The sequence below is a fragment of the Danio rerio genome, chromosome 18, assembly GCF_052040795.2.
Source record: "Danio rerio strain M-AB ecotype USA chromosome 18, GRCz13ab, whole genome shotgun sequence".
NCBI lineage: Eukaryota > Metazoa > Chordata > Actinopteri > Cypriniformes > Danionidae > Danio > Danio rerio.
Window position 1 is genome coordinate 2628736 of NC_141038.1, and position 26417 is coordinate 2655152.

At 35.8% G+C, this 26417-nt stretch overlaps 3 protein-coding genes and 1 long non-coding RNA gene across 33 annotated transcripts in view; 2 read left to right on the forward strand and 2 right to left on the reverse strand.

The window, feature by feature from the left end:
* lsm14ab (LSM14A mRNA processing body assembly factor b) overlaps positions 1-2113 on the forward strand; it is a 22684-nt gene extending 20571 nt beyond the window's left edge. For 3 of the 5 annotated variants that reach the window (NM_214772.2, XM_087291848.1, XM_087291852.1), the window contains 1 exon segment: positions 194-2113. In NM_214772.2, the coding sequence (NP_999937.2) occupies positions 194-217 (24 nt within the window). In that variant the 3' untranslated portion in view covers positions 218-2113. 5 annotated transcript variants of the gene reach the window in all.
* LOC147832715 (uncharacterized) overlaps positions 1-5824 on the reverse strand; it is a 7333-nt gene extending 1509 nt beyond the window's left edge. Inside the window, exons 1-2 of the long non-coding RNA XR_015514646.1 lie at positions 5711-5824; positions 3377-3448 (exon numbers count right to left, since the gene is read on the reverse strand). This is a non-coding gene — a long non-coding RNA (uncharacterized LOC147832715). The remainder of the gene's footprint in view (positions 1-3376; positions 3449-5710) is intronic.
* ss18l2 (ss18, like 2) lies at positions 5278-7532 on the forward strand. Its single transcript, NM_001159821.2, is given in 3 exon segments — positions 5278-5550; positions 6393-6469; positions 6948-7532. Coding segments are annotated over 3 exon segments (249 nt in total). The 5' UTR covers positions 5278-5481; the 3' UTR covers positions 7051-7532.
* A 1497-nt stretch (positions 7533-9029) lies between these two features.
* garre1 (granule associated Rac and RHOG effector 1) overlaps positions 9030-26417 on the reverse strand; it is a 67001-nt gene continuing 49613 nt past the window's right edge. For 5 of the 26 annotated variants that reach the window (NM_001423511.2, XM_087291422.1, XM_087291418.1 and 2 more), the window contains 9 exon segments: positions 9030-11632; positions 11973-13578; positions 14963-15041; positions 15120-15257; positions 18113-18278; positions 20949-21459; positions 23179-23668; positions 24697-24822; positions 25363-25460. In NM_001423511.2, the coding sequence (NP_001410440.2) occupies positions 13267-13578; positions 14963-15041; positions 15120-15257; positions 18113-18278; positions 20949-21459; positions 23179-23668; positions 24697-24822; positions 25363-25460 (1920 nt within the window). In that variant the 3' untranslated portion in view covers positions 9030-11632; positions 11973-13266. 26 annotated transcript variants of the gene reach the window in all.

Here is a 26417-nt window from a genome sequence, read left to right on the forward strand (position 1 = left end):
ATGTAAATGTACTCTTTGTATAAGAGACTTCATGGTGGTAAAATATATAAATCTCAGCTTTTATTTACATGTAAACAAATAAAATCAAGTCAGAATTTGTAATGACTGTATATTTCAGGCTGGACTGTGTATATTCATAGTGCTTTTCTAACATGTGTTTTTCTTTTGTCCTTTTTCGTGCCGTTTGTTTCAGAAGGAGAACAAAGTGGCGGCGTAGTCCAACCCGAAGGCCAGATCATCCGAACAGCCAAGAATCTCCGCTCATCACCGTCTAGATTAACGCTTTGGTTTTGACTCCAGACTAACAGGGACAGCCTCTCTCTGTTGAACACCAGCGCAGGTCTCACGCCTGCCTTCAGCTGGACACGCAGCTTTCAGTTTATTTCCTCCTCCCTTTTTTTTAGAAAAAGAAAAAAACCCATTTGATGTTTTTTGGAAACATTTGCTCTGCGTTTGATACGTTCTGAGGGGAGAATTTGTGTACACAACGCCCGTGGAACGACGACAGTGATTTTTCTGGTATTTTTTGCATCAAGCTTTAGTTCCTTTCGTAATAACCAGAGGATGGTGTTTGATATTCTGTTAGGTGTACAGAAACCCCGCTGAAACTGTGAGCGCTCCTCAGTCAAATAGCTTTTGTTTATTTTTATTTTATTCTCTGTTGGATCTGTTATCTATTGAAGCAGCAGAACGCAGTCGAGAGATGTCCGAGCTAATCGAAATGAAATAAACGTTCAGTTTAACTCAGACAAGCCCGATGGATTCACATCCAAGCCTGTTTGGTTCTCATTCGTCTGTTAAACGTAGATGCTTTTTCTTCATGCTAAGTAGGACTAGATTATTGTTATTATATTTACAGATAAACATCTTCTATTTGGTGCATTTTGCCCAGTAATCGCTTCATCGTCTAGCTATAGGTCAGTTAAAGGAAAACACATCCTGGTTTTTGATTGAATGTATGGATGAATTCAATGTTTGGGTCTCTCTATGCAGGACTAGACTGCTGTTCTGTCTTTAAAATGTATTTTGATATTCCAGTGCCAGTTATTCTTGCCTTTTGATGTTGATTATGTCAATTTCCAAGAGGGCTTTTTTTGATATAATAATCTCAACACGACGCCCTCAACGACGAGCCCATCACTGTTTAACGTCACGATCTTCTGGAAAGATCCTGAACCCTTTAAGAATCCGATTGGATGTGTTGAAATTGTGTTCATGTGCACTTTAAAGACGAACGCCGCGAGTCTCACATGATAATGCGAAAGCAAATCTGACGTCATTACGTAAAGCCTGATGAACCGAAGGCCAATAGTTGCTCGTTTTCAGTATTTCAGCATACAGACATAGTGATAAAATGCATCGTTTAGCTGGATAAAACATTTAGCGTCACGTTTTCACTCAATTAAGAAGTTCCTGGTTTGTGAATAGTTATCGTTTTGATACACTCGTGTGTAATGTGTTATTTCAGGTACCAGCCGTCTATTGCTCTGTTTGTTTACCCAGCGGCCCCGTCTCTTCCCCATTGAATGTCACTGAAGCACTAGTTCCTGCACTGTTAAATGGGAGTCAGTTATTATTTGCTGTGCTTCGTATTTTTAATTTGTGTCCAGACATCCAAAGACTGATTAGGGGATAACTTTAGGGGGAGAAGCGCCCTCTCTCTCTCACTCTCGGATGGCTCTGTGTTATTATGCCGTCTCGTCTGTCTCATAGTTTATTTGCATTCGCTCCCTTTAAAAAAAAAAAAGCACTACGATTTGCAGAGATGTCCCGCTGGCAGCTAGAGGAATGCAGTCTGACCGATCACTCCGGGTTTTATAGGAAGCGAATCTGAGCAGGGGGCAGATTTTGGTGCTGAATTTGGACTGGAGATGTGAATGAATCCAGTCCGGCGTTGTGTGAGATGTGAACGTAAGTGCAGGACGTGTGTCATGTATTAAGGGGCTTGATGTGATTTGTTCAGACTAACTCTGGAGGAGTTTGATTGGCAGGTTTATTTTGTTTCTTGATTTTTCTGAATTAAAGCAGTTGTACATGGTGTGCTCTTAGAGGGCTTCAAACGGGGGCAAACTGAGGTTTTTATTCAACAAGAGAAATAAATAGTTGTTCAGTAGACTGTGTCCGTCTCGTTATTTGATGTCAGTTTCATTTTAAGAATTTAATAATAATAATGCATACAAAATTTGCTTACCATTTTCTGGACTTTTTTTTTTATTGAAATAAAACGTTTATAATGTTCTCATTTTATCATGATGTTTTTTGTATATTAAAAAAAGATTTACTTTTAATTTAATTTTTATTTAATTCTAATGTCAATCCATACACAGAAAAAACTCACTTAAAATATAAAGAATTGTTTTAATAAAGTTTTGTTTTATTATTATATTAAGTGTTTTTTATTTATATTAAGTATATGATATGATTAGATTTTTTATATGAATTTAATAGGAAGCAATATATAAGAATTGCCATTATTCCCTTTGGTAATTTAATTAATAAATGTATAATTCATGGTTGTTGAAACATTAAATAAACCCAAATTTTGTAAATACTAACTAATCAAATATCAGTAATGTTTTTAAATTAAATCAAATAATTTTACTTGTATGAATGTTAAAATTCAGGTTACAAAAAACAACTGAAATGGTTTGTCAGTCGGTAAACAGTACATATTCATGAACAAAATTAGAGAAGAGTGTGAAAAGACTGAATATGCAGTGTTTCATGCGATGCAGGTGAATTGGGTACGCTAAATTGTCTGTAGTGTATGAGTGTGTGTGGATGTTTCCCAGAGATCGGTTGCAGCTGTAAGGACATCCACTTCGTAAAAACGTGCTGGATAAGTTGGCAGTTCATTCCACTGTGGCGAACCTGGATTAATAAAGTGACTGAGCCGAAAAGAAAATGAAAGAATGAATGTGCCCTTATAAACTAGCATTTTAGCTTTTACTTGTCATTGACTTACATGTTAGATTTACAGTATTTTTGGTCATTTTATTTATTTTCCCAGATATTACAGTGTCATATTTATTTATGAAGCACATTTAAATAAAACAACCAAAGTCAACAAATATTTTAAGTAAATGTTGAAAAAAAACGAACAATTAGATGTAGTGATAAATGTAAAAATACTCATTCATTCATTTTCTTTTCGGCTTACGCCCTTCACCAATCCGGGGTCGCCACAGCGGAATGAACCGCCAACTTATCCAGCACATGTTTTACGCAGCGGATGCCCTTCCAGCTGCAACCCTTCTAGCCTACCCAATTCATCTGTAGCATGTGTTTGGACTGTGGGGAAAACCAAGGCACCCGGGAAAAAAACAACGCAAACACAGGGAGAACATGCAAACTCCACACAGAAACACCAACTGACTCGGCCGAAGCTCGATCCAACGACGTTCTTCCTTCGAGGTGACAGCACTACCAACTGCACCACTGCATCGCCCTGTAAAAATACAGTTTTTTGTTAATGTTATCTTGTATTGTTACTATTAAATGCACATTTTATATAAAATTCATAACATTTTCATGTGGTAAATATAAATTGGAAAATATATTTTATTTTGGATATAAAATGACATACGTCACTTGTGAACGATTTATTTATGGATTTAATTAATCTGTACTCAAACAACACGACCTTGCAGACTAAAATATTACTGTTGTTTAAAAATGTGTAATAGCCTGTTTAAGTTTTATCTCTTTAAATAAAATTTTAGCTTTAAAGTAAAATATAAAAGAAGTTTAATAGTTTTAAAAGAAATATAGAGGAACATTGATTTGTGTATACTCATTTTTTGACTGTGATTTTAAAATTAGATTAAGTCCAGTTCTGGCTTTGGTACAGACTAAACTAATGTATATGCAGAAATATATTATTGTAAAGCATACTGTAGAAAATATTAATGTACACGAGAGACCTATGAGGGGTGAAATCATTATGCTGACCACTGTATATACAGTATATGTAATAAGAGACAGATAAAGATAATATATTCCTTAATAAAACATATATTGTATGTTTAGTTAAATTAAATCCTAAATTAATTGTAAATTAATATAAAATAAATGGAAAATCAAATAAACAGAAGTACTTTGGGATTTACAGTTGAAGTCAGAATTGTTAACCCACAATTGATTTTTTATTCTTTATATATATATATATATATATATATATATATATATATATATATATATATATTTTTTTTTTTTTTTTTTTTCTAAGTGATGTTTTAACAGAGCAAGGAAATTTTCACAGTATGTCTGATAATATGTTTTCTTCTGGAGAAAGTCTTATTTGTTTTATTTTGGCTAGAATAAAAGCAGTTTTTATTTATTTTTTTAATCTTGTTAAGGTTAATATTATTAGCCCCCTTAAGCTATTTGTTTTCTATAGTCTACAGCCGTGGTTCTCAAACTGTGGTACGTGGCTTCCTTCTAGTAGTACACAGAGAAGTCCAATATGTCATATGTGCATGCAACAAATATTTCAAAAATTATCAAAAATTATTCAAATATGAATATTAAGACATATAGCCTATATTTATGGGGTCCAAGCGGCATTTCCAGGTTTTGATGAATAGCATACTTTAGGTTAACACTTTACATTTAGGTACAGGGGTTTTTTTTTTACTTTTAAAAAAAAAAGCAGTCTACCATTTTTAATTAACTTTGAAAAGCACAATTTAATTTAAACGATTTTTTTTTTTTTTTTACATATAAGCACAGTACAGTGTTAATGTTCAAACTATTTATGTTTAAAGTGGCTATTAATTTTCTTAATAGTTAATCTGCCACGTTTTTAAACTGTGCAGGGTTGTAGCTGCTTTATTGAAATACAGTAGCGTAGTTGGCCCAGTACAGTCATTAGGGTGGTACTTGGAAGGACTATTTTTTCTGAGGTGGTACTTGAAAAAAGAGAACCACTGATCTACAGAACAAACCATCGCTATAAAATAACTTGCCTAATTACCCTAACCTGCCTATAGTTAACCTAGTTAAGCCTTTAAATGTCACTGTAAACTGTATAGAAGTGTCTTGAAAAATATCTAGTCAAATATTATTTACTGTCACCATGGCAAATATAAAATAAATCAGTTATTAGAAATGAGTTATTAAAAGTATTATGATTAGAAATGTGTTGAAGAAATCTGCTCCCCCTAAAACAGAAATTCGGGAAAAAATAAACAGGGGGACTAATGTTGAATAATTCTGACCAACTGTACGTTTGGTTCTCGTCACAGCGTCAGTTCCGCAATGGCCTGCAGGGGTCAGTAATGAATCGCGGCACCAAAACATCCGAACAGCACAGAAGAAACGACTTGATCAGATGGAGACGGAGACCGGTCATCACAGACAAAACACGGAAAACCGTCAATTTGTTCTTCAGACCTCGGGATTTCTGAAGCGGTTTCTCTCCGCACGGGTCTGCCGTGAATCAAACTGAACCGCGTCAGTGTTTGAATATCGAGTTTAAAAATGTCTGTTGTTTTTGTTCCCAAAAAGCAACGCGGAAAAGCACAAATCAACCAGGAGACAATTCAGAGAGTGAGTGAACGTTAAAGCGTTTATTAATTCGGTCACAGACACACAATCCGGTAACTAACACACACGCGAAACTAAACGAAGTTAATGTTAGTCATGTCTAACGGAGCTCTGCGCACGAAGTGTGTGTGTGTGTGTGTGTGACGTGTTTTCGGTAACTTGCCGTGAGCTGTGTAGATGTTTCTGATCCGTTCACCGGAGCAACTCCCGTTAGTTCGGCGACAGTTTGAGCGAGTCCGTTAGGAATTAGGATTGTCCGTTAAGATTTGAATTTAGAATTCGCGCCACTTGTGGTTTCTGCTGTTGTGAACGCGACAAATCATGATACTTAAAATAACAAATAACCTATCGGTTACAAAAGCAGTATATTTAATTTATCAATTCTCTAATCAACTTAAATCTTTATTTCAAATTGTTTTACTTTTATCAATCAAAAGAGTTGAAACAGATTCACAATATAATCAGCATTTAATGTATCATTTATGGATTTAAGATCTAAAATAAACTAAACATTTAGCATCCATCAATATGCCATGCATTGTTATTTATATTATGGCATGACAAAAATGAAACAAGCTCAAAGTTAATAAGAAATATGTTAATATGCGAGTTAATATGCAGTATTAAAGACTTAAAATCTAGGTAAATGTCCAAAAAAAAGAAGAAAATAGATAAACTATAAATTAAATACAAAAAGAGAGAAGGGAAAATATAAATAAAATTTAGACAAGGTTTCTGACTTAAAAATAGTCGAATCTGTCAAATAAATTAAGGTTTTCCTCAATGAATAACAAAAATGTAGAATATTTGAAAGTGTTTTCTAACCTGTTGTCGTTGTTTTGCAGCTGCTGGATGAGAATGATCAGCTGGTGAGATGCATCTCGGAGTATCAGCAGAAGGGTCGAGCCACCGAATGTGTTCAGTACGTGTTTCACGAGTCTCTTCACACGCTTCAGTGTTTTAAGAAGATGTAAAATAAGTTTCTGATGTCCCTAGAGTGTGCATGTGAAGTGACAACTCTTTGAAACTGAGCCTTTTAGACTTTGATCCAAATTGTGGCGTTTTGGTGACTTGCTTTAAATGGAAAAGATAAGAGGTCGGTGCTATGAATGCCTGTGTGTCAGTATAGTGGCAGATTCAAAAACAAGAATGACATAAGCTGATGAGAGAGAGATAATCACTAGTGGGCGGGGCTTTCCCTCTCTGATGACACGTACAAAGAGAATGTCAATCAAAGTGTTTGTTTTTATCAAGTCTGATTATAAATAAATAATATTATGAAACGTTAAACATTAAAACCTGGATATATTCAGACACACAACTGTGTTTAAACCCCTAATAAAAGTTATTTATGCATAATAGGTCCCCTTTAAATGAAATGTTTTATCCTTGTTCTTCAGATACCAGCAGATTCTGCATCGTAATATCGTGTATTTGGGAACCATAGCAGACGCCAGTACAGAGATCCAGCCGGAGGACACACAGACTTCTGCTGACCACTAGACTTTACTCACTGTAAACATGGTACAATAAACGACCTGTTTTATTGCTCTGCAGCTCATTTATGATCAGATATTACGAGATGAAGCCCCAAATTATCCGGTTTAACATATTTTAAGCACAGGTCAAAACAAAAGCTACATAAATATGTGATGCTGAATGGTAAAGTAACATTACTTCACATATGTTTGAAATGTAATATTTAATATGCTTCGTGTATTAACTTACCTTGACAGTCGATAAATTCAGACGTCTCATCACTGATCTAAACTAGATCCACTTTATCACAAGAAATTAAATCATTTTTGAACAGCTCAGATATTGCTGCAGGGAAACACTGTTCATATGTACATATTTTGATCACGTTTTTGCTTCGATGTGTTGTTTTATACATGTATAAACCACAATAAACATGTATGTAATGGAAAACTAATGATCTTTTGCTTTTCTGCAATTAATATTACAATATACTTTCTTACACTTGGAGAGAATTTTTGGTGACACTTTATTTTAAGGTTCAGTTCTCATTCTTAGCAAACCATTCTGACTTTTGCTTCAAACTCCTAATTTTCTCCTTATTAATAGCTAAGGTAGTGGGTATGATTAGTGATATAGAATAAAATCATACCGAACTCTCTCTCTCTCTCTCTCTATATATATATATACACACACACACATGTATGTATGTATATATATATATATATATATAAATATTTATATATATGTATGTGTATGTATATATATTTATATGTATGTATATGTGTGTGTTTGTGTATATATAAACACACACATATATATATATAAACATATATATATACACACACACATATATATATATACACACACACATGTATATATAAACACACACACACACATATATATATATATATATATATATATATATATATAAACATACTTAATTCTGGGCTTATGCTAGTTTTGTTGAATAAAACAAGCAAACAATGTTATGAAATATGACCACTAGATGCCAGAAAAATGTATTATTGTCGGCTAAGTGAAGGAGTTGTTCATAATGGAGATGCATTCATAAATGAATCGCTCCCTCCATCAGTGAAAGTAGGATAGGGTGTGTGTTTCAGGACAGGGAGGGCAGCTTGGTCCTGCATTCATTTCAAAGGAGCGCTACCCTGTACTAAAATGGAGGCTCTATTGACGCATTCCTTCAAATAGACAACAGCAGGGTAGGCGATATCTAATGTATATATCGATGGTTAATAAATGGTGAGAATTGGTCCCTAAAGTGTTACCCAAAATATTATTTTTGATTGGCTCTGATGATTCTGTAGGGGAGTAAATCATGCATAACATGTAGTAAACAAACTACAAGTGTAGATGAATGCAACACAGGAAGGATACAAATTAAATAAACTGTGCATGCGTTGTGGTTTTGTATATGTAAAAATTACAATGCAAATTCAACTCAACATTGCATATGGTGACACTTCATTTTGATGGTCCATTTGAGTATCAGTAGACTGTCTGCGTAATATCTGCTGAGTCTGCTCCTTCAACAGACATTAAACTGACGTACATGTACATGTCAACTTACAATAACCCCAACAGTCTAAGTATAATCTAATGATAATTAGTTGGCATGTTGTAACTTAAATACAACAAACTGACCATCAAAATAAAGTGACCTTGCACTGACTACTGCGGATGCACACATTGCGTTATGGATGCTGAACTGATACATTGCACAGCCTTAGTATATAAGCAAGTTCTCCACTAGTATGTTTATTTACTCTTCTTGATACCTTCACAAACAAATAAAAGCGTCCATTTAAAAACTGACCATGTTCACATTAAATTTGCACAATTATTAAATTAAATAAATGCATTGTCCTTATTTTAACTGCAATAAAGTAATAATTATAAACCAAAACTTTACGAGAATGAGGGAAAACGTGAAGGCACGCACACGCATTTATGACTCAAAGATGAAATGAGATCAGATGTTCTGTTATATATTTATTTTTTGCATTGCTGGTACACTTGGAAATAATCAGTTGCCAGCTCTAGTGAACAATAAGCAACATAAGCCAAGCAGTCGCCCTCATGTCTTCTGTCAGGGCAACGTCATTTCTTTTATTTAATTGTTTCTTCTTTTTTTTTAACTCCTTTTATTTTTTGAAGCCACTAGTAAACCATTTTGACACAGCTGAGAAATGTTGAGCGTTACAGTCCAAGGTCATTGAAGATGTTTTATCTTAAAAAAAAAAAAAGCCGAAACAGTTTGGGAGGGAAAACACAGACGAAGCAACGAACCTACATTTTGATTGTGCAAAGCACAGAACTATAAAAAGATATATTTATATACAGCAAACGATTCTCTGTAAACATGGTAAGTATGTTAGTTTTCAGAAAACATGGTCATATCATAAATACAGGCAACATTGGCATCGGCAAACGTTACGAAATGAACATTCTGGGCTTTTAAGATGCAGCCCAAGAAAAAAAACCCACAGAAACCATCGGAATCTGGGCTCAAAAATAACCAAAACAAAACACCCCAAATCTGACCAGAACCATTTATTAGTGTTTCTAATGGCGTATTTGGTAACCTCTGTTGGAAAAGAACAAAACAAAATGTGCTTCACATCTCGGGAAAATAACGTTTTACTTAATAATAAGCCTATATTACGCTAACTTATAGAGTAATGGTAAATGTGTACGAAAATACAAAAATAAGATTAATACTGTCAATATTTGTACAAGAAATATATTGAATCTGAAAGCAATATAAGGGTGTTTCTATGGGAAGTGTTAGTGTCGTTTCGTTCTGATGAAAGCCAATGGGAAACCAAGGCGAATGGAGGGGTTTGACCATACAGAAACGTTAGAATTCTCATAAAATTGTTTATTTCTCTTGTAATTCTAGATATAACTATAACTACGACTCCCAAAACGGCATTTCTCATCTTTTTTTTTTTATTTCAAGCACCATCCCCCCCCCTCTAAACAATACTTTGGTTAGAGAAAAATATCTGCAAGTGCTATTCAAAACAACATGGCACAAAGTTACGTACTGCTAACATCCTTTTTTTTATTCGTTTATATAGTTTTTTTATCTTCTAAATCTGTCAGATGTTGAAAAAAGTAGTGTATTTCTCTCAAATTACACCTCTGCTATGATTATTATATTTCTGCCGAGCCTGCTCAAAGCCTCTTCATAAAAAGTAAATTATTTATAGTTTCTTTTTTTATTATTTTATCTGTTTGTTTTTTTTTCCGAGTCATTTACAAGCTATGGAACAAGTAGCTGAGAGCTGCAGTCTTGACGTTTGGCAGTTACAGCTATTTTAACACAGTATCGTCATATGTGGGACTCCCGGTCAGCAATTGGCGCCCCCTTGTATCTTCGTAATGCATCTGCGCGAGTGAGCACGGTGGCCATGCATATCCAAAAAGTGGTGTAAACTCCAAGCCGAAAGCGGCCGCGGGACTGAAGTCTTCAGTCGTACGCATGCCAATGAAACAATTAACTTTTTAACCTTGTTTCTAGTCCAAGTATCTAAAATCCTTAAATGGAAGTGAAGCACTCAGTCAAGTTTATATTATTTTGCACATTGGTTTCCACTTTAATTAAAATATATATATAATAAAGTCGATTAATGTAACCGTTTTGACGAAAATCACATGTTTTACTATAGCTTTTAGACCTAGGGCGCTGTGTCTGATGTCACGGGGTTGGTCCTGTTCCCTCAGTTGAACAGATACAGTGGAAGTAAAGGACTGAAAAGGGAGACTGTAAAGCCTAATTTAACAATGCGCGAAGTTGTGGACGTGGAACTGGTGCAAATACAAGCATCACATGTGTCTAATGTACAAAAATATAAAGAGTTTAAATGCAAAAACCTCTAAATGCTGTATGAAATTTTCCTTTAAAAATTAGGGTTTTTTTTTCAGGCTACTGCATGTATGTTCGCTAATATCACTTTTATGGTAAAGAATAAGTGCTTTTCCTGGTCTTGAAAGTAAAATATCTGAACATAAACAAAGAAGGGTGGGAAAAACATTTATTTTCGATGAAAATTTGGAAGTTTCGAAGGAAGTTTTTGCATCTAAAACTCTTTTTTTCTCTTTTAATTACCGATCATTTCATGCACTTTGGTCCACTCTCTCTTTTACGCTGCCTGACTGGGTTTCAACAAGGTCCGGTACTGACATAATGGGGGCAGGAACTTTTACTTTTCACTACTACAGCTGCTTCAAACCAAACCAAGATCGATGTGGTTTTTCACATGGCAGGTTTCTACATCCTTTATACATGTTGAGAGATCGAGTTGATCAACTTGAAAAGGGAGAATGTCTTGACAATCCAAACAGACGCGACTTAGTAAAGCGTGAATTCATGAGTCTGAATGGAAATCCCCTCATCAGGCAGTGCTAAACCAGTGTGACAGAGTGGACCACAGTGCATCAAAAGAAAAGTATCAACAAAAAAAAATAGAAAACGTAAAAATATTATATATAAATATATATATAATATTTTTACGTTTTCTATACGTTTTCTCTTTATATTTTTGTACATTAGACACATGTGATGCTTGTATTGGCACCAGTATATATATATACATATACATATACATATATATATATATATATATATATATATATATATATATATATATGTGTATATATATATATATATATATATATATATATATATATATATACATATATATATATATACATATATATATATACATATATATATATATATATACATATATATATATATATATACATATACATATATATATATATACATATATATATATACATATACATATATATACATATATATATATATATATACATATACATATATATACATATATATATATATATATATACATATATATATATACACATATATATATATATATATATATATATATATATATATATATATATATATATATATATGACACAACTTTAATGCTTGTATTTACAGCAGCTCCACGCTCACAACTTCATGCATCGTGTTAAATTAGGTTTTCCAGTTTTCGTGTTCAGTCCTTCTACTGTAATCTGTTCAGCTGAGGGAACAGAACCAACCAATGTCAGACAAAGTGACTTAGCAAGATGGTGGTAAAATCTATAGTAAAACATGCCGTTTATTTATGGTTCAATTGGTTACATTAGTCAAGTTCGTTTACTATATTTTCATTAAAGTGGAAACCATTGTACAAAACAATGTAAACTGAGTGCTTCACTTGCCCTTTAAATCAAGAAGCATTTGCTAGACAAGCAAAAAATATAGTATTGATTTCAGAAATTAGTCAAAATGGAGTAAGCTTTTCCCTAAAACTACCAAAATAGTCTGCCAAAAGTATAAGCAAAATGTTATATCATGTCAAAATGAAAAACAATGTTATTTTGCTTGTTTTAAAGAAAAAAACACTTAATTTTACCACATTATTTTTGATTTTTTGCTTGTCTAGAAAATGCATTTTGATTTAAGACTAATTAAGATATCTGGACTAGAAACTTACTTATTTGGACTTTTCTTACTTACATTTTCTGTCTCATTTCTAGTCCAAATTTCTAAAAACTCTTAAATCAAGAAGCATTTTCTAGACAAGCAAAACACATTGTCTAGTTGTAAAAAAAAAAAATAATGTTCTAAAATTATATGAGTTTTTCCTTAAAACAAGCAAACTAATCTGCCAATGGGGTACGCAAAATAATTGTATGTCAAAAGAAAAAACAAGATTATTTTGCTTACCCCATTGGCAGATTATTTTGCTTGTTTTACGGAAAAACTCACTTAATTTTGGCATATTATTTCTTAAAACTAGAAAAGGCGTTTTGCTTGTCCATAAAATGCTTCTTGATTTAGGAATATTAAGATATTAAGACTAGAAACAAGACAAAAAAAACTAAGTAAGCAAAGCATGTTTTTGCATTGCATCTGCTGTAGGTCACGAATCATGCATGGTTTGGACAGTGTGGAAGGCAGTTGCGCTTCTGTTTGGATACAAAACAAAACATCATGTTATTAACCGCAGTGTTAAATGCAAAACCCCTTTATAAAAACGCACTAGACCAGGTTGACGTGGGTTTTTTAACGGCACACTTCACCACACGATGATCAATCTCAGCTAGTGATTTGGTAATAAAATATGATCTGCTGCCAGCGTGACGCTTTATAAACGCTGACCTGGGGTGGACGTCCAGCACGGGTCCAGCTCAGTACTGGTGCAGGTATGATGGTCGGTGTTCAGGTTTCAGAGGGAAGGTTTTGAAGCCTTTGCTCAGGATCTTGTGCTGGGAAACCTGCTGCTGCTGCTGTTGTTGTTGTTGTGTGAAAGGAAAGCCTGAAGATGGAGGGCAGTCATTGGCTGTCGACCACACTGGAGACTGCAGCATTTGCATGGAGTCGCCCCATTGGCTGGAGGGTATGGTCATCTGGTAGAGGGAAGAGCTGGGATTGGGCATGGTGTTGGTGTGGGAGGAGTGCTGCCACGGGGCTTTAGGAGGCCAGGTTTTAGTTTTGCTGTCCTGTAACGTAAAAAAAACAACAACACACAATGTGCAATGTGAAGAAAAAAGTTGACATATTTCACATTCAATTTAACATAGTAACACTTTAGTTGAAGGTCCAGTGAAATTAAAATAAAGTTTTTAGATGTTGCTATCAGTATTTTATATCTTCAATGATATCTTCAAGCTAGTGTGGGACAAAACAATGACAAAATTCGCATTTAGAAGATATAGAGCTGATATAAACATGTAAACAACACTGCAACACTTGAAACAACACTGCCTACAACTATGTGGACACCTATTCACTGCACATATCGCTGTCAATCTACATCAGCTGTTTTCGTTTCTGTTATCCGTGAGGGTTTGGCTCTTTGGTGCCATCTTGTGTCTGAATAATGCGCAGGTTAGTGTATACTCCATCAGCTGTTTTCGTTTCTGTCAGCTTTGCATTTAATAATAAAAAACTATTACGGCTCGTAACAATAATTTGTGTCTAATTTTTATGTTTTGTGGCAAGAAGCCATGCAATAAATGGAATAAAGTACATCTAGGACAGACAGTTATTGCACAATAAACCCCTTCAACCTTATACAAAAGTGCTCCGCTTTGTGTTGGGCTGCCGATAAACCTGTCAGGCTTTATTCTGCGACAACCTCCCGGATGTACTTTATTTTATAACTCATAAAATATGATCATATTCTACATCATTAACCCTATCTAAAACGTAAACCCAACCCTAATAACTAATAACAGCAGCAAACTAGGAGTCTATGAGATAAAAGTGATAATTATTGGTTTATTAATAGTGAGAATTGTACCATAAAATAATACAATAGGAGTTCAACATTAGAACTAACGTCACTTTGTAATAACTGTTGAAAAAACCTATATAACTATAGTAACCCTACTTTTCCTAAAGACAAAACACAGAGTTCAGTGTATTTCCTCACTGACTGGCCATAACAGTCAAACTGAGCACATGCAATTCAGCATCCGCGACTTTTTCCCATGCATTCGAGTATGTGTGTATAAACAAACACCACATTTTCACATTGACTTTTTTCCCAAAATATCTTCTTGTGATCAACAGCAGGTTTGAAACCACTTGAGCATGAGTAAATAGTAAAAGAAAATAATAAATAGGGGGTGAACTATCAATCCACAATTAAAACAACAGTTCAGGGGGGGGGAAGAGTTCTGTTTTTACAAATGAACTCTTTATATGATCTCTAAACAGAAAAAAGTGCTGTTTTCAATTGAAAAAAATATTGCAAAAACAAAAATATTTCTAAAAATAGCCCATATAATATAAAAAACACCAAATGTCAAACTCCACCTGCTCTACTCATGCATTTTCCATGTGTGTGTTTATCAGCTGAAGTGTTATTTGTGTTTTTACCTGACTGCTGTCGTCACTGGTGTGGTGGAGTGGAGGAGAGGGCAGAGTGCAAACTTCCTGTTCACCACAGCTGTGTTTCCTACCAAACACACTCACGTCAAACACACTGGATCGCCTCAGATAAAAGTGTCTGATGAATATATGAAATGCTATTTACCGTCTCTGTTTAACAGCCGCCACCAGGTCCGGCCCAGAGAACATGGAGAACAGACTGTCCCCATTGGCTGAGGAGGTCTCGTCACTTGAGCTGGCCGAATCCCCCTGATTGGCTGACCAGCCGCTATTGACCGCCTCCCTGCTCAAAAACAAACACTGATGTCAGCTGCATATATACGCATGCAAATGATCAATATTTCTATATACAGTTTAAGTCAGAATTATTAACCCTCCTTTGAATTTGTTTCAAATATTTCCCAAATGATGTTTAAAGGGTCACGAAAAACCAAAACACATTTGTTTGAGCTGTTGACAGTGGTATATGTGTCCCACACTGCTAAAAACACTATTAGGACACCTATATTTCACTACAAAGTGTAAATTGGTTGTTTTTGCATTATTTCAAGCAAATACGTACTTCCGGTTTGAAACGAATTTTTGAAGCTGCGTCACGGTCATGACATAATAGCGTGTATTCCAGCGTGCAGACTGGACGTCTGTGCCAGAGTGTGTCTTATTACGTCTTACAGTGTGCTGCATTAATGCATGAGTAAGGCTTGGTTCAAACCAATCAGCGCGCTCTATTGTGCAACTTCATTAATATTCATTACTGTCACAGTGTTTAGACGACAGAGACGCCACGTTGTGTTGGCAAAACAAGCGTGAAGTGTTGCGTTTATAGTTTGCTGCAGTTAAGTTTCGTTTTCATTTTCTCTCTGTGAGAGCTCAGCTGGAGTCACGTGTGGATTAACAGTGTACGCGACGCTCGACAACAATAACTTACGTGTCTAAGGAGGATTATTGTTTACCTGAGAGCTGTTCTCATCTGCAAACGCTGAGATCCGGATTCGCTTGTAGTCTCCTCTTAATAAAGACGCGGCTCTAGTTGCTGGTGATTGTCCTGTCTCTACAGATTTGGTAAGTGAGCGACCAGTGCTCTTTGTTTATTCAGTTTGTTCGAACTAAGTTAACTATTGCACCGAGTGTAAACATGTTAGCACCACAACCAAACTTTAACCTCGTGTAGGATTTTCACCGCATTTAGTGACCGGAATAACACACGCGGCTTTCTGACGTTACCTGCCGTGTGCATCTAAGTTTCCGGGAAATGCGGAGGGTTTTTTTCTCTCATTCGCCGTGCGGTATCAAACATTGCATGAAAAATACACGCTTAGAGCAGATCCTCGAATCAAATATCACATTTGTCGCGAGGGGCATGAATGAATTCCCTGAATGAAAGAGCCAAACTGCAGTTAAAGTCCAACACTTAATAATTTGGCAAATAATTCGACTGAAGATGTCCCTGTAAACACAGTCACTTTCTCCCGTGTGTGTGTGTGTGTGTGTATTTCGACTCTGAAACTTGCGCGTGGCCAAACAGACACTCCCACACCATCCCACTTTAGTTCCTCCGACACTCCCCCTAAACAGAGCTGGACACGCCCACTTTTCTGCCTTTTTCTAAGTAGAGGTGTGAAAACACCCTGCTTAAACAATATCCTCATATTTGTTCTTCTGGAGAATGTCTTATTTGTTTTATTTCGGCTAAAACAAAAGCAGTTTTTAATTTTTTGAAACCATTTTAAGGTCAATATTATCAGGCCCCTTAAGCAATATTTTTGATTGTCAAGAAGAGTGGTCCCGAACCTTTTTATCATCACGGACCGGTCAACACTTGACAATTTGATAGCGGCCCGGAGGGGTTGGACAGTGATGGAGGTGTACTTAGATTGCTAGGTGACCATCATCCGTTTCCTCAGAGGATGAAGTTAATAAAGCATTGCTGCAACTCTAATAAAAGTTGTATATATGGAAGTTGTGTGTGCACACAAAATCCAGATTTCCCCAGATTTTTAGCCCATCGGTGAGTCTATTTTTTTTACTTGTGTAAATGTGTGTCATTTAAACTAATTTCAGTAATGTAATTGACCAATATGAAATGGTTTGTATGATTTATTTACAATACAGTTTGTACAGTAACATTTTCTGTCTTTTAGTAGAGATTTTATACGAGAGATGTGCTTTGTTTACCAAATAAGTGGATCTAATTGGATTTGCATTGTAAACATTAAAAGTTTATTATTTTTATTTTATATATTAAGTTTTAGTTATGATACTCCCAAAATAATTCCACATAAATCCACAGATTTTTTACAAAACTCTGAGCAGAAATGGTAAAAATGTCCGCAGATTCTCAAATTCTGTGTGGACCTTCTGAACAGTCAATCATTGTCACATTACTCGTGGTGCTCTCACGGCAATTGAGATGTTTTTAAATGAGTGTGCCTGGAAGCGTGCGCAAACGGTGCACCACCATTGGAATTAACAAATTTGTACATGGAAAAGACACGACATGTAAACGGCCCCCGTCCTGATTTGTTGACAAATGAGCTGCGGATCTATTCATAGGTCCTTCAGTGAGCATTTTCCACTTAGCAAAGAAACTTTACAAAGAGGTCTGTTTCTTGCTTATTTTGCTAGATTGTGGGTTAAATGTGTGCGCTTAAGTGACCAAGATGTAACCAAGAGAATACATTTTTCAAAATAAAAGATTGTTTAGACTATATATAATAAATAAAACGGATAAAATTAATGATTTTTTGTGCAGCCCGGTACTAATTAATCCACTGACTGGTATTGGCCCGGAGGTTGCAGACCGCTGGTCTACAGAACAAACCACTGTTATACAATGACTTGCCTAATTACCCTAGTTAAGCCTTTAAATGTCACTTTAAGCTGAATACTGGTATCTTGGAAGAACATCTAGTCCATTATGATGTGCCGTCATCATGACAAAGAGAAAAGAAATCAGTTATTAGAAATGAGTTATTAAAACTATTATCATTAAATCTTTTCCTTAAAAGGAAATTGGGGAAAAATAAACAGGAGGGCTAATAATTCAGACGTCAACTGTACAGTAAAAGAAAACATTGCAATGTGAGATTTTTCCAATCTGGTGCAGCCTCAGTGTGTGTTAGTTGCGATGGCGCTCACCCTTCACTGTAGTATTCGGGGTGAGTCCAGCCCCGGTGCTGCTCGTCTGGATGAGGCCAGTTACTGCGACTGTTGCTGGGCCGCCGAACATGTTGAGCCTGCCGTTTCTGCTGCATGGCCTGATTGACCCCTGCTACATACCGCGCAAACTCTGGATCCGAGCCCACTGACAGACAGAAACAGAGAGAGAATTCTGAAAACAATTCATTTCATAACTACACATACATGAATCTATTAGAAAACCATTAGAAAGAAAACACTACATTTCCATCAAAAATTGCACAAAACCCATCCACGACACCATTTTAAAAGTTAATAGATCTTCCATGGTTTTATACAATTTAAAATCAAAATCAACACCCTTGATTTTATCACTAAGCACCTTTATTTAATACAAACTTTTAGAAACAATGCATGTCTCATTGAGACAAAACTAACTTCCAGATCATGAAATGTTCTCAGCCAAAACAATGCATCATTTTCAACCCAACACAAAACGTTTTAAACAGCAAATGCCTTCAAACTTGCCTACTTCCTCCAACGAGAAGTAAAAATGTGAAATCATGCCTTAATCTTGCTTTTATAAACCCTATAAAAATAAGTTTATCTTGACAAATAGTCAGAGAGCGAGAGCGACAGAGAGAGATGATGTGTCGCGCTGTGTCCTGCTCTTTGTTTAAAGTGTACAGCACAGCAGAAACACATAATAGAGAGCAACACACACACACACACACACACACACACACACACACACACACACACACACACACACACACACACACACACACACACACACACACACACACGCACGGATACCAGCACTGACCTAAAGAAACCTGCTGTACAGCACAGTACTTACACTCTCACAGCTCTAACACCAGGGCATACTTTACTCAAGTGCTATCAGTGTATTGTAATGACAAATGCAACTAATGACAAATAAAATGATTGCAATTTAGAAGAGTGATTAAACAAATATAAATATATAATCCATAATGGTGTGTGTGTGTGGCGATATATACACACACATTAAAATACATCAAAACAATATATTTATATATTAAAAATGAATAAAATAATATAATATATATTAATATATGAATGACAACATACTACATTAAATTACATTTGTAAATAAAATATAAGTATTAAAATATAATACATATAATAATATACAATAAAATATATAATATATAATAATATAATAATATTATATTACACACAGACACACACACACACAATTTTACATTTTATATGGCTAATAATACTGACTTAAACAGTTGTCATTTGTTTAATAAGTGTTTTATATATAATAATAATTAATAAAATAATATATAATTATTTTAATTATATATAATTCATTAATTTTAAAATACACGTACCTATATATTTATGTAATGCATGTTTAAAATATTTGTAGTATATATGATACACTACATTAAAATAGATGTTTAAATAAAAGGTAATAAATTATATACTCATTCAATCGTTAATTTTCCTTTGGTTTAGTCCCTGATTTATCAGCGGTCGCCACAATGAATTATATATATATAGTTATTTAAAATGATTAAATATGAAATAAAATTGTTTTAAATTGCAAATATATAAATAACACATATTTTGCTAATACGTTGTCAACGTTTTATATTTCATTTTATTCCAGACAAACTAAAAAAAATGTAGGAAATAGTAAATACAGTGGAAAAAATAAACAAAAACCTCTTGGAAACTATATATATAAACATATATGTATACATATATACGTGTACACGTCTGTGTGTGCATGTGCAAAATTATATACAAGTGCCTATAGAAAATCATCATCCCTTGTGAAAATCTATACCTTTATTTGCATTACACCTTGCTTTCGATATCAGGCAGCTAAAGTCTGGAACAGCCTTCCTAGCACAGTTCGCGAGGCAGACACTCTGTCAATTTATAACTCGATTAAAGACACATCTCTGCATTAGCATACGCATAAAACACAAATGCATTTGAAATCCTCGAAAGGATTGTTATTCTGCATTATTTAGGGCAACCAGAGCCGGAAACACTTCCCTAAACACATTATAATTTGAACTACATCTGCGCTTATGTTAGTCTGTTTTTCATTATCCCGAGATCTCTATAACCCTGGACCAGGCCGTATCCTGAGCTGATGCTGTGGTGGTCATGGAGGAGCGGAGAGCATGAGACTGATTCCTGTAAGACCCCAGTGGCGAATTAGTCTTCGCCTTGATCCTGAAGAGCCAGCCTGTACACCAGCCGGTGACCTACTCACAACTGCAGCTTCTCCACGACGGACGTCCAGCGTTCTCCAACCTCGGGTGTCTAGTTTGGCCAGAGCAGAAATGGTCGTGCCCAACAGAGGCTGCTTTCTTCTCTAGGTTTTTTCCTTCACTTTTATTAAAATGGTGAAGTTTGTTCCTCGCCGCTGTCGCCACTGGCTTGCCTGAGTTGGGTCTTGTGGAGCAGCGCATCGATGGATTTGCTCTCCAGTGTTTGGACTTTCAGCAGTGAACTCGACTAAACTTCTACTCTGAAAACTAGACTGACACGGTTTCAGTTTACTACCATCTTCTAAGTTAAGCTGCTTTGCCAAAATCTACATTGTAAAAGTGCTACAGAAATAAAGAGGAACCTTCAGGTGAAGTTGTAGAAAGGCTCAGGTTAGGTGAAGAGGCTGGAAAAACATTTCCAAGTGATTTGGATTGTGATTTGACTTCAGGCTTTATGATAAATAGAGTCATTATTTCAGAGTAGGATGAGGATTTTCTATAGGCACTGTACATATACACACAGAGAGATCAATAAGTGAATGCAAGCATGTGCTCACCTGCGGGGTCAAAGGGCATGGAGTCTCCCAGCACCCCAAACAAGCTCTGCTCGCTCTGCTCTCGGTTAGGCCAGGTGTTGTTGCGCGGCCCCTGCGGAGGCTTGTGTCCCAGCATCTCCGACATCATGCTGTCCATATAGGAGCTGACCAGCCCCAGACTGTACAGGTCAGAGCTCAGGTCCGGCAGACCCGGCGCCGGCCACTGCGGCAGGGGTCCGATCGGAGACATGCCTGCCATTGGGCCCTGGGGCCACTTACTGGGGGCAGCTCTGGATTGCGGCGGAGGCTGCTGGGGGGACACCGGTGCCGGCTGTTGCTGAGATTGACCAATGGGCTGCAGGAGATGCTGGTAAAACGGCAGAGACTGAGAGTTTGGCTGCGGTGGCTGCTGTTTTGGTGTTGAAGGAAGCTGCTGCTGCTGTTGTTGCTGCTGTTGTTGCTGCTGTTGTTGTTGTTGCTGTTGTTGTGTTTGCTGTAGGGTTTGAGTCAGTGTCTGCACAGCATTATGGGCCTGCAAGTAGACACATGATTATATTCAATCATTCAATATATCGTGATCATGAACAATACTGAGATCATGAGCATGTTAACATACCTTTCCAGATGTTTTTCCTTTTATTATCATCATCATCATTACTATTTATTGTAATTACTGCATACTTTTTTCTATCTATCTATCTATCTATCTATCTATCTATCTATCTATCTATCTATCTATCTATCTATCTATCTATCTATCTATCTATCTATCCGTTTGTCCATCGCTCTATGTATCTTTCATATCTATCCATGCGTCCATCCATCCATCTCTTTCATATTGATCCATCTATCTATCCAATCAATCATCTATCTATCCTATCCATATGATCCATCCATTCCTCCATCTATCTATTAATCCATCTATCCTATCTGTACATGCATTTATCCATCCATCCATCCATCTATCCTTCCATCCATCTATTTATCCTATCCAACAATACATGCATCCATCCTATCCATCCATCCATCAATTTATCTCATCTATCCATCTATCAATCAATCCATCCATCCACCCAGCCATCGGTTTATCCCATCCATCCATCCATCCATCTCATCTATCCATCCATCCATCCATCCACCCAGCCATCGGTTTATCCCATCCATCCATCTCATCTATCCATGCATCCACCCATCTATCGGTTCATCCTATCCATCCATGCATCCATCCATCCATTCTATCCATCCTTATACATCCATTTATTCTATCAATCCAATCATTCATTTATCTCATCTATCCATCTAGCAATCAATCCATCCATCCACTCATCGGTTTATCTTATCCATCCATGCATGCATCCATTCCTCCATCTATCCCATCCATCCATCCTTCTATCCTCTCCATCTATTTATCCTATTATTCAATGCATCTCATCCATCCATCCATTTATCTCGTCTATCAATTTATCTATCAATCTATTCATCCATCCCCCCATCGGTTTATCCTATCCATCCATCATCCATCCCATCCATCCAGCTATCCTATCCATCCTTCTATCCTTTCCATCCATTTATCCTCAATCCATCCATCTTATCTCATCTATCCATTTATCAATCCATCCATCCATCAATCCACCCATTGATTTATCCCATTTATCCATCCATCCTATCTGTACATCCATCCATCCATGCATCCCCATCCATTTATTCTATCAATTCATCCATCTTATCCATTTATCTCATCTATCCATTTATCAATCCATCCATCCATCCATCCACCCATGGATTTATCCCATTTATCCATCCATCTATCCCATCCATCCATCCATCTGTACATCCATCCTATCTTTACATCCATCCATCCATGCATGCATCCTCATCCATCCTTCTAACCTCTCCATCCATTTATCTTATCAATCCATCCATCTTATTAATCCATCCATTTATGTCATCTATCCATATATCAACCCAGCCATCCATCCACCCATTGATTTAACCCATTCATCCATCCATCCTCTCTGTACATCAATCCATCAATTTTTTTATCCGTCCATCCCATCCATCCATTCATCTATTAGTCCATCCTATTCATCCATTAGTTCATCCTATCCATCTATCCATCCATCCATCTCTTCCTTTTTCTATCCATCTTTCTATGCTTGTCGCTGGAATCTTGTTGTGTATTTAAGTACTTAGTTTTTGTTTACTAAAAAAACCATTGCAACAAGGACATCTGCCACCGTCATAAGCTTACCTGTGAGGATGGCGGCGGTTTCAGATCGGCTGCGTTTGTAGACGCCACAGAGTTTCGTCTCTTGACCAGCGGAGACGCCTGCTGGGATTTGCCCATGTTGAATCCCGAGAGGAAGTCGATGACGTCCTGCATCTCCTGATCGGTGGGCAGATTCATGCCCTGCTCATCAGAGGCGGCACCGTTAGAAATCTGCGGATCTGCGGTGTTCATGCTGCTCATCTGCAGGAGGCTGTGCAGACGTCCTGCTTTATCATCTGACCCTCCTCCACTGCTGCTGCTGCGGGACGGGGTGCTGGGGATGGAGAAACTGCCCCCCGCACTGGAGTTAGAAGAGTTAGCTTTCTTGGTGAAGCGAGAGGTGAGTTTGGAGATGGTTTTCGGGAGGCCGCCGGAGGATTTGGTGCTGTTTCCGGGAGGAAGATCCACGGGGCTGCCATAATCAGATGTGTCCCGCTGGAGCTGGATCTGGATGGTGGGAAGAGTCTGTTCCCTGCACACAAAAACCACCAACAGATAATTGTACATATGCTAGAATCCTCTATGGGGCTTTCATTGTTTTTATTTCAGTTGTTCTCTTTTTTTTAATGTCATGATTTTATTTTCATCTCAGTTGTTTATTTATTTTGTTATTCTTTAAGTTTGTTTTACATAGATGAAAATATTACATTTACAAAAACATAAATAACTGATCATACTATGAGTTTTTATTCATGTCATGGTTTTATTTTATTTTCAGTCTTTTTTTAAATACAGTTTATTTTACATATAAAAAAACAAAAACAAAAATATTTGATCACTGACACCATCATGGTTTTAAAACATGTCATGTTTTTATTTTCATTTATGTGGTTTTGTTTTTTTTTTTGTTAAAAAAGTAAAAATGATTAAAATGACAAAAACTATATAATAAATATAATATTTATAAAACTATAAAATAAATATAATAACTAAAAACATTATTAAAAAACATTTTATAGACTTTAAATATTCATTAAAAAATCAATAAACAGACTGAATTTGAACACTGAAAATCTCAAATAAAGAATGTACTGAAAAAATGTAACCTAAAAGACTAAGTATTCATGTACAGTATAACATATTAAAACTAAACTAATTTGTGCATAAATTAAATTAGTCATTTTCAAGCTACAAAAATACAAAATGTATGTAATATCTAAATATACATTTTAAAAGCATCTAGATTATATTTAAAATCATATATATGCATATATAAATCTATTAAAAAAATCTATTAAAAATCTATTAAAACATGTATTTTAATGTATAGTTGTTCTTCCATTTGTGTTAGTATTATTTTTTATATTGATTTATTCGTATTGTAGTAATTAAACTTGTATAAAAATGAGAAATGTTGCTTACGTCTATATAACACATTCATTACATACATCAGTATTTTCAGATTAACCCCTTTCCTAGATTTCTGGAGAAGTGTGTGTCTGCTGAGCACTGGCTGAGCTGTAGTGAATGTGTTTGATCAGTAATAACGCTGACACTGACTTGCGCTCTTTCCAGCGCTGCAGGTCAAACACAGCTGTGTAAAGCACATCCACCAGACCCAGAGTCTTCTCCGGATCCAGACTGCGCTGCAGCAGAGACATGGTGGCCGGATCCTCCTTCAGACACCTGCACCACATCACATCACATCACATTACTTTGTGTTCTTTCTTTCTTTAGGTCTGTCTGTCTATCTATCATTCTGTCTGTCAATCGTTCTGTCTATCTGTCGATCTATTATCTGTCTAGCTATCGTTCTATATATATCTTTCTGTCTGTCATTCTATGTCAAACTATCTGTTTATCGTTCTCTCTATCTGTCAATCTCTGTCTGTTTATCCATCTATCTATCTATCTATCTATCTATCTATCTATCTATCTATCTATCTATCTATCTATCTATCTATCTATCTATCTATCTATCTATCTATCTATCTATCTATCTATCTATCTATCTATTTATCCATCTATCTATCTATCCATCTATCTATCATCTGTCTGCTGTTCTGTTTTTATCTATCGTTCTGTCTGTCTATTATCTGTCTGCTGTTCTGTCTGTATCTATCATTCTGTCTGTGTCTAATTCTCTGAATCTGAGTGTCTGTCTGCGCCACTAGAATTCAATCTACTGCTGTAATTTCCAGAATCTGAGCATATAAAGTTACTCACCATGTAGAAGGAACCTGTATCACAACCTTGGATCCTTCAAGACAAATCTGAGGGGCATAAGCTTCCTTATTCTCAATCTGAGCTGTGTCGACCACAACCTGCATACACACACACACAAACACCTCATCATCAATCATTATTTCATTATTATTATGATATGTCATGCAAATGCGCAAGTAAACAGATTTCATTAGGACGGTTTCCAGGAAAAGAAACAGAAATGAAGTATTTCCCCCAGTTCTTGAAAAGAGCCTGTAATGCGTATAAAACGGAGAGGGCGTTTCCTATCAAACAGGAAGTGGGCTATTGTTATTAATAGCGCAGGTGTATCCTCAATGTGACTCAGATGATGGAGACTCTCCACTAAAAACACACACCCAAAGGTCACGGCCACTGACCCCACACATACACACACACAAAACCCACACACACACACATCAAGGGCAGAAACAGCGTCATGGAAACGGCTTTCTGATTATTCAGAACTCTTTTTTTTCCTGCAGCCGTCGCTGGACAAAAGCTTGGAGTTTTCAGCCTTAATGGCGTGTAAACATTACTGAGAGACAATCAATAAAAATATAAATTAACATCAGGGTTATCCGAGAAATCTAAAACTTCTTTTTCAGTTTAAAATGTTTACTTAAAATGTTCATAATTTAATTGTGTATTTAATAAGTGTTATATTCATAAAATGAAGCTTATGAATCGTCAAACAGAAAATAGAAATGCACAAATAAAAGCTAGGATAAAAATACAGAAGACAATAAGAGAGTAACATAACACAGTTCATAGCTGAACATTTACTAATGCATTACAATTTTAATTTAGACCTCGGACAGTTGTAAACTCAATGTAATGGGCTCCTAATCAAAAATAAATGACTGAATAAATAAATAAACGATTCAATAAATAAATAAACTAATGATGAAAACAAATAATTGAATGAATGAATGAATTAACAAATAAATAAAGTAATAGATTAAATGAATACATAAATGAAAAAATGAACAAATACATGAATGAATAAATGAAAGATTAAATGAACATATAAATAA